This window comes from Phoenix dactylifera, chromosome 9 (genome assembly GCF_051530095.1).
Source record: "Phoenix dactylifera cultivar Ajwa chromosome 9, Ajwa_hap1_PhDact_Kaust_v1.1, whole genome shotgun sequence".
Classification (NCBI taxonomy): Eukaryota; Viridiplantae; Streptophyta; class Magnoliopsida; order Arecales; family Arecaceae; genus Phoenix; species Phoenix dactylifera.
In genome coordinates, this window is record NC_143198.1 from 3,057,572 (window position 1) to 3,066,899 (window position 9,328).

A 9,328-nucleotide genomic window follows, 5' to 3' on the forward strand; every position below is an offset into this window, starting at 1 on the left:
GGCTAACCAAACGGTGGGCGGCCGCCGTTTCCAGGAGGGATTGGAAAGTGGGATATTTCGGCGTTTATTGAGGAAGGCGGCGTTGCAAAAACTAGCCAGGTTCTTAGAATCGTACATTCTGGAATCAGATATTTTGAAATGGTCTTAAATTGGTGTATTTTCTACTTTTTAATAGAAGATTAAAAAAGGGTATGATATGTTAAAACGACTAGTTGGGCGGAAAATAATCTTGATACTTCTTTCCTCCCTCACCATATATAATTGGAATGCTGAAATTAGTGCACCCAGAAACTAATTTTGGAAGAAAAAATATCTATTAATTGTGATTATTAGTTTCGATTCTTACCTCACAAAAAAATATATGCATAATGTAGAAATTGTAACATCAAAATCATTGATCCTAACGAATTGCTAACTTTCGATTCGAATCTTGAATAGTTATTTGATATATAACATAAAAACTTACATAAGATTGTAAATGTATGGGCACGAAGCACGTTAATAATACCAGTGATTTATATTCTTTTCTGACATGATTGTTGGATAGATTTTCTACTCTCTATCTCAAAAAAAAAAGGGCATTGACCTCGAGTATTCAGATAGCTGCCCGATATATTACATAATGACTTGCGTAAGATCGTAAATGTGTTGGCATGGAGCGCATGAATGATATCGGTGATCTAGATTCTTGTTTGACATGATAATTAGATTTGCAGATTGTAGAGCTTAAAGTGTTGTCGTTATCGAAAGGAAGCAAAAATAGATTTTATGCACCTACATGGATTTATAAACAAATCCACATCTCTCAAATTTGTACGATAAGTCACGACAAAAAGATCTCTTTTGTACATGATTACGTCACTTAACTATCTTATCTCTACAATCATAGCATATGATAGCTATCATATCTCACATTTATGGAATATCTTGCTTTCTCAACAAAACCAAATATATTATTTTGCGCTGATATGCATGCTTGGGTTAGTACAATGTCTCCCAATACACGTGATGAGATCTAACAATCTAATGTTCGTTATAATATGAATTTATGTCAATTGACAACCTTTATCCATCCATGCATTAAGAACATGCATAAGTTCTAGTATATGGATTCATGAGTTTAATCTAGCCTCCTGAGCAGAAAATGATATTGGGATCTGCATCGTCCAAATTTGAAGCCATATCATACAATCGAAGCATGAAAGCTACGTAGAAAACTTAATTCCTCTATAGTTCACTCATTCAAGGTGTTACATGCCAATTGCCTTGTCTTAAACCCAATCCATGTGGATACATAAGTTCCAAAAAAAAAAAGTGTGGATGGATACATGCAAGTAAAATTCAACATTTTGCTTCACTAAATGATATCCCTCAAACAAATAAGTTAATCAATCTCCTATATAGCTTACCCTAGATTTATAGCATTGGTGACCGGTAAGTCCCTATCCTTATGCCTTGCTTGTGTTCAAGGAAAAGAAGCCACAATATCATTGACATGTATCACATTGAAAGACGAATAAAGTTCTAGCAAAGTACTTGCTTTCATCCATATCTAAAATTGTGTAGATGAATGAAATATTTAGGGGTTATTTGCATGCAATTGAACACCATACGGTTAGAAATGTTGAAATGCAAGCATGCAAAACAATTATATTGATGTATGCAATTACAATTGTAGATTGTATTTAAATTACAACAAAAATAATCCAAATCTTCTAATTGGAAGTGCACATAAAATCGGTCACAATTTCAATTACAATATTTGTTGTAACTCGAAGAAACCCTCTAAAAGAGTCCCCTTACCACTTTCCAACCATTTAAATTTAATATATAAATATATTAATTATTTTGATAAATATATTGTATAACATAAATCTATTATTATAATAATTATTGTGAGAGAGGACTCTTAGGTTGATTAGCTTAAGCACAACAAATAAATTTTGATCACTGGACATTGAAGATGGAATGCACTAATGTTTTAATAGTTGTTGAGGTGCTATGCTTGGAGCCGTCCTGTTTCACAAACACGACACTCTATGGAAAGAAAAGGAAGAGCGTCACACCAATGTTTAAGAATACATTCATAACTTTTTCTATTTTAGAAATAGAATAATTCTACAGGTGTAACTATCGAACAGAATACTATAGTTGTAGCTATATGGCTTGTACATCTTATATATATATATATATATATATATATATATATAGTTGTAATTGGGAATGATAATGCATCGTAGTCGAACAATTTATAAAAACTGTAAGGATTCATAAAAAAAAAAATTCTCAAAGTTATGCTATGCTCTGTCTTGCATTTCATAGAAGTTTGCTTACATTGTGCTTCTTGTATGGCCTTGTTTCTTTGCATGTTGAATTCAGATATTTTTCCATTCGGTCCTGAACTAGAAATATTTGATTCTATAAAAACATGAATTCTCTATGGTGCATATGCTGCACTACAGAATGTTGTACAATTATGAAAGATTGCCATAAAAAATAGATGACCATCAAATAAGACAGTCTATTAGCATATACCATACCATATATGATGCAATGTTGTTTTTTTGTACATCAAAAAGAGTGGGGAAAGAAAACCTCACCCGCGTAGTAGCCTTCACTGAGCCTCTCTTTCACCAAAGAATGTTCGATGCAGGTTGCAAGTTTCCGCGTATCCTCTTCCACCCGTGAGCTCTCTCTATTGGGATCAACACTTATGTGTGAGTACGTCATCCCAGCACCATTTTGGTACCTACGGCTCAGTAGCGCTCCTACCAAAATCGTCCAAATATGGGGCATTTGATCTTCAAATTTAATCGATGTCCGTGTATTCCGAACATGAACCATTTCGGTGGAAACAATATACTCATGGCAGCCATCGTAAGATGCACAGTTATAGCATCTATAAATGTTATGGATGGTGACGCTTGCATGTGCCGCGCTATCTCTCGGGTTCCGGTTCTCGTAGCGCGGCTCTCTCCAGCGCCCTCCACTTCCGCCCCCTCGACGGAAAAAGCCATCTAACGGCTACTTGTTTTTTTTTTTGCCTCCAGAACGCACCTATAACCCACGGAGCCTCCCCTGATGTCCGTCCCAATCCGACCCCCCGGATGGGTCTCCCACCGCCGTCTCTTCGAGCAGAAGCTCGCCGAACTCCACCACTGCTCCAACCTCCACCACATCAAGCAAATCCAAGCCCAAATCTTCAAGGCCAACCTCCACCGCGACCCCTCCGTCGCCCCCAAGCTCGTCTCCGCCTACTCTCTCTGTCGCCATCTCGCCCCCGCCGTCAAAGCCTTCCGCCTCGTCCCCGATCCCAACGTCCTCCTCTACAACACCCTCATCCGTGCCTTCGCCCACAACTCCCAGCCCTCCCATGCCTTCTGCGCCTTATTCGACATGCAAAAAGATGGGATTTTTCCCGACAATTTCACCTATCCTTTCCTCCTCAAGGCTTGCTGCGGGCCTTCCGGCCAGTCTGCGCTCGCCCGGATCGAAATGATCCACTCCCATGTCATAAAGCTTGGATTTTTATATGATATCTTCGTCCCAAACTCGCTCATTGACTCCTATTCGAGGGCTGGTACCGGTGGCCTTGCATCCGCGAGGAAGATTTTTGATGAAATGCCGCACAGAGATATCGTCTCCTGGAATTCTATGATTGCCGGGTTGATGAGAGCCGGAGAACTGAAGGAGGCACGCAGGCTGTTTGACGAGATGCCTGAAAGGGATACGGTGAGCTGGAATACTCTGCTGGATGGGCATGCAAAGGCCGGCGAGATGGATAAAGCTTTTGAATTGTTCGAGAGGATGCCAGAGAGGAATGTCGTTTCATGGTCCACGGTGGTCTCGGGTTATTGCAAGATGGGTGACATGGACATGGCGAGGTTGTTGTTCGATAAGATGCCGGTCAAGAACTTAGTCCCTTGGACCATAATGATATCAGGCTATGCTGAGAAAGGCCTGGCAAAGGAGGCCATGAGCTTGTTAGATCAGATGGAAGATGCTGGATTGGAGCCTGATGCTGCTGCCATTGTAAGCATCCTGGCTGCTAGCGCCGAGTCTGGTTTGCTCAGTCTTGGCAGGAGAATTCATGCCTACGTACGAAGCAGCAAGCTAAGGTCTGCCACTCAAGTGTGCAACGCACTGGTTGATATGTACTCCAAGTGTGGGTGCCTTGACATGGCATGCAGAATCTTTGATGGAATGGCCGAGAAGGATTTGGTCTCTTGGAATTCTTTGGTTCAGGGACTGGCGATGCATGGACATGGTGAAAAGGCACTGGACCTCTTTGCTCGAATGAAGAGAGAAGGGATCAGGCCTGATGGCGTGACATTCATTGGTGTTCTATGTGCATGCACCCATGTGGGACTCATTGAAGAGGGTCAATACTACTTCTCTAGTATGGAGAGAGACTATGGCATTGTTCCCCAGATAGAGCACTATGGTTGCATGATTGACCTTCTAGGACGTGGGGGACTTCTGAATGAGGCCTTTGACCTTACAAAGAGTATGCCTTTAGAGCCTAACGCGATTATATGGGGCACCCTTCTTGGTGCATGCCGAGTACACAACAATGTGTCTCTTGCTGAGAAGGTGGTTGAAAAGCTGGTCAGAATGGAGCCCTCAGATGCCGGGAATTACGCCATCTTGTCAAATATCTATGCAGCAGCTGGCCGCTGGGATGGTATGGCTAAGGCGAGGATTCAGATGAAGGGCACAGGGGCACAGAAGCCAGCAGGGTCCAGTTGGATTGAGCTCAATGATATGGTTCACGAGTTCACAGTTGGAGATAGAACACATCCACATTCCAAAAGAATTTTCCAAATGCTTGATAGGTTGGGGCAGCATCTTAAGCAAGTTGGATATGTCCCAAGGGCCTACTTGTAAATTGTTGATGCAAGCGATGGTTAAAGATGCACAATTTATGAGTTGGTGAATGAAAAATTTGCACCAAGAGGATTTAAGGATTTGGAGTTGGAATCAAATGACACTTCCTCAGCCATTTCCTTTCCTTTCTGTAAAGTGTTTCAGAGCAACTGCATTCCACATATATACTGAAGCTGCGTGTGGAGATTGCTTCATTGAACTAATCATGTTACAGATAAAATACCATGAGATTGGTTGTACAAAGATGTATTATATGTATAAGGAGATCGAAGAGTGCAGTTGCTAGTTTCACAAAACATGCTCTTGGGTTTCCCAGAATCCAACTTCTACTTCAAGAGGATTTCAGAATCTGCCTCATTTAGAGATGCAAATCATCTAAGAAGCATCTTAAATAGCTGTATTGGTCTATGTGATTTGAAGGAGACTAATAGGCTTTTCATCATAAGGAGGAGGAATAGTTTTGGGCCTTTTGGTTGTGCAAGAAGTTCTTACAAACTCATAGTTCCATTGTCAAGTGTCCCTCAACAATGAGCCCCACATATGGCTTTGTACATAACCTTTCAGCTACTCTGCTGCTTTCTCATTGCTGCTCTTGGTATTTACTGAGCTTTGCTGTTTATTTTGACCGGCTCATGTTATTGTACTGGGTCACCTTTCGGGTGTCCTTGCATTTTGTATTCTTCTTAAGTTACATCAAGATTTGACAATACAATGTCCAAAAGAACTATTGAATCTTTCTGCCCAAATGAAAAATCTTTGGCAATTGCTGTGATAAATTTTATTAGAAGGCTGTCATCACACTCTCACAGAAAAGTGTTGCAATTTGCTCTCAAGTATATAGTTGTACTCATGTAGGACTACATGGTAGCAAGCATGCTTTTCTCGTTCCAAAGGGATGAAGGCACCATTTCGCTTGCTCAAATGATGTGATCACAGAGCTCACAAGGCACTGCATTTGAGCCCATCATTAACAAGTTGAGATAAATCGAATCCAAACCCATCCCTCGCATTGCAAGAAAGAGGATGGCTTCAAGCTTGTCCCACATGTGCCAACCTTTGCAGAACCGCACAGGGTCACAAGCTTTCAGCATCAGACTTCCTTTCTCAATTATTATAAAAATATCAATAACTAAAGAAGCTAAATTTTAGCTCCTCAGTCCAGAACTCACTCAGAGTCTTAAATTACTGAAAACTTGGCCCCAGCTTCTTTAAATATTTAACCAACATTTTCCCTGAAAATTGCAACTTTAAAGGCTGTCATTTCAGATTGTCAGTGGCCAGGTCATGAACTAATCTTTTGACTGGAATGGACATGCATCTGCTATGCTCTATTTTTAATCTTTGGTCGGTGCATGAAAGAGAGGATTTTTTTTTTTTTTTTGTATTTTTTTGGGTGAGCCTATCAAGGGAGGATCATGAGGAAACTAGTGGAGTCTTTAATAGGCTGATAAGGGTTTAAAGTCAATGCAGAATGTGGTTGGATTGGAGGGCTTTTCCTGATGGCCCTGTTGTGGAACAAAGGAGCATTTGAGGGAGACTGCAGCTGGCTATTGGAGCAGTTGCTTGTGGTCCAAGTGTGATTGACTTGACTTACTTTGTTGTTTAGGCCTGTGGATTTAGTATAATGAGTGTGTATTCGCAGATTGCAAAGGTGGCAAATCTGGTTGGTAGCTACTTGTTCCTGAACTCCAGAAGGAGATTTTTCTAAGAATTTCTATCAGGGAGAGCAGAAGGTTGATGCTGGAGTGCCTTGAAAGTAAGCCTGAGCAAAATTCTGGGCAAGAAAAATTATCATACCCATTGGAAAGAGGGTCCCTTCCAAGCCTTTGTCTATTGATATACTCACCTAATCTGACAGGGGTCTCTCAGACATGTAAACACTGCCCTGAAGGTTCTTAATTTGGATTATCTCTACATATTAGTGTCAGTTATCTGCATGCACATGAAGGAAAGCATGGATGGTTAGAATTACATGAGTGGAAGAATTGACGGCTGCGATCCTATGTGATAAATGCGATCATAAAAGCAGTGATCCTGTTGGAACTGGATTTCTTCTGATGGTTGGTCATGATTGCATATGAATAAGCCAGTCATGCACAAGTTTGATCAGCTAGATACCTAAGACACAGGGCATCAAACCCTGCAAATGTAGATAACATATCACCAAATATATTTTTGACAAAGATGAAGTAAGAGAAGAAAAAAGCATATATGAGAGAGTTTTCATAAGTACATGTATATGCGCATCTTATATATATGAATTAAAAGAAACATCCTAATTGTTTAGGGGAAATTGTTGGCTTCTTCAACTTCTGTAGAAACACATAAGTAAGAAGGATGGTGACATTGGAGATGTAATGGCCTAATTTATTATAGATGCCCATCAGGGAAAGGGAATTTTATTCCACTCTGAAAAATGTCCCTCTGAAACTTGACTTATCTGTCCAAACCAGAAAGTTAAAAAGGACTGATATATCTTGATGGGGTGCACATAATGCTTGATTTTGTTGTAATTAATCTTCTAACAATAAGCTAATGTCTCCATATGCACAAAAATTGGATGTAGATAACCATATGACAAAATCTTGTTGGCCCACATAAAAACTCAGGAGTTCATTTCTTAAATTTCAGAGAATTATATGGCATTTCTGATAGAAATTTTTGGGGCACAGGTTTACTAGAATAATAATTCTGTCAGGGTGTTATATGCAAAATTCCATTGAGCATTGATTAGAATAATGCAACATATAATGGTTTAAGTAGCACCATCTGAAATATCATACATCTAAGTACATACATCTATTATGTGCTATATTTTGTTTATTCTATTGGAAACCAACAATGATGGTAGGAAGAAAACAAAGTATGGGATGCTTTTTCTAAAAGAAAATGTCCTACTAGATGTCACATTCTTAGATGAGTTTCCCACCCCTTTAGAACTCCTTTTTTTGTGCTTTCTACCTTGGCTGGGGCATAGATTCTTTGCGTGTTAATTGCTAAAACGTAGTCACCATTGTAGGAGGCAGCAAAGCCAACAAGTGCCCTCTGCTCATTTTTGCCAAGCCAAGAGTTTGAAGAACTGTGAAAGATTGGATTTCCCAAGTTGATGAGGTCTCACCATGCTGCTGTTCTTTCTAGATATTTGATATCTTGGATCAACCTATGTGCTTGCTTGGAGCTCTGAAAGGAGTCCCAACTGAGATGCAACCCGGGACAAGCTGGAATGGCACATTATTTCTATCCAAATGATTTCTTTAGTACACCACTTCTATAATCTACCTGTCAACACTAATCTAATCAAGTTCAGACAGATGTGTTAATAGATCATGGACGGGATAAGATTTGAAATGGCGATATCGTTGGAATAAATAACAAATAAGAATAATGGCGTCGATTGTTAAAAAAAACAAGCATGCAACGGGATAGCATTAACTATTGAATAACTATTTCCCTCGAATAAAATACTATTGAATAACGTATAAGGTGCGCATGAGATAATCATGAATTTATGAATTCTTGAAAAGTTTGTTGATCATTCAATTATTAGCAACAATTTCCTAAATCATTTAACAAATCGTTGATGAATCTTTATAATTCTAAGGCATGATGATGGACTTATATATATATATATATATATATGCATTTCTTCCCCTATTATTTTCTGATGCAGCCTCATAATACGTGCTGTTAGAACTCTAAAATGAAGTTGTTAGCAGACAAGGGGAAGGTTAGATGCTTTCCACCTAAAGACCTCGCAGAGCCTCTTTAGCACTGAAGAGATGAGGCAAATGCACTGCATTCCTACTGAACCGATAACTGGTTATCCAATCTTTTTTGAGAAAAAACCGGTTATTAGATTCGTTGTTACAAGACGTAGAAGGAAAAAATTGTTTTGGAAAGAAAGAAAAAGAAGCTCCTTTTTTTTTGGTAGAGATATAGAAAACAAACTTTAGAAAGTGGGGGTAAATTCTCTCACCTTATATTATAAAACCTTTTAACATCCAAATACAGGTTTGGGCAGTGCTTCGGAATCAACTTTAACATGCACTAACAAAAGTTTTGGCCTAATCTTCGTCACCTCCACTATGTCTTTCTTGTTTTTTGTGTGTGTGGGGAGGGAGGAAGCAAGGTGCTACCCCCATTCAAATACTATTAAATGAAAGAACATGAGGATTTACAAAAGGAGAGAGAGTATTCAAGAGGAAGAGGAAAAAGATTACATGGCAGAGGACATTAAAGAGGAGAGAATAAGAAGCTCCTGGTGACCATCCAATGCTCTTTTAAGTCGTTTAGCAGTTTCCCAACCAATTTTCCTTCCCAAAAAGTCCTCCAGAGATTAAAAGAAAAAGGCTTGAAGACTGATATCTTCAAAAGATGAACATACCTTTCCTCTTGTGAAGGACATAAGATGGAAAGGCCCTTCTATTAAGAAAAATTCTAG

General features: G+C 39.4%; 1 protein-coding gene across 1 annotated transcript; it reads left to right on the top strand.

The window, feature by feature from the left end:
- The first annotated feature begins 2,897 nt into the window (after positions 1 to 2,897).
- LOC103704443 (Tetratricopeptide repeat (TPR)-like superfamily protein) lies at positions 2,898 to 5,640 on the top strand. The gene has a single exon (XM_008787717.6). The coding sequence runs from the start codon at positions 3,082 to 3,084 to the stop codon at positions 4,885 to 4,887; it is 1,806 nt and encodes a 601-aa protein (XP_008785939.4). The 5' UTR covers positions 2,898 to 3,081; the 3' UTR covers positions 4,888 to 5,640.
- Positions 5,641 to 9,328: the final 3,688 nt, after the last annotated feature.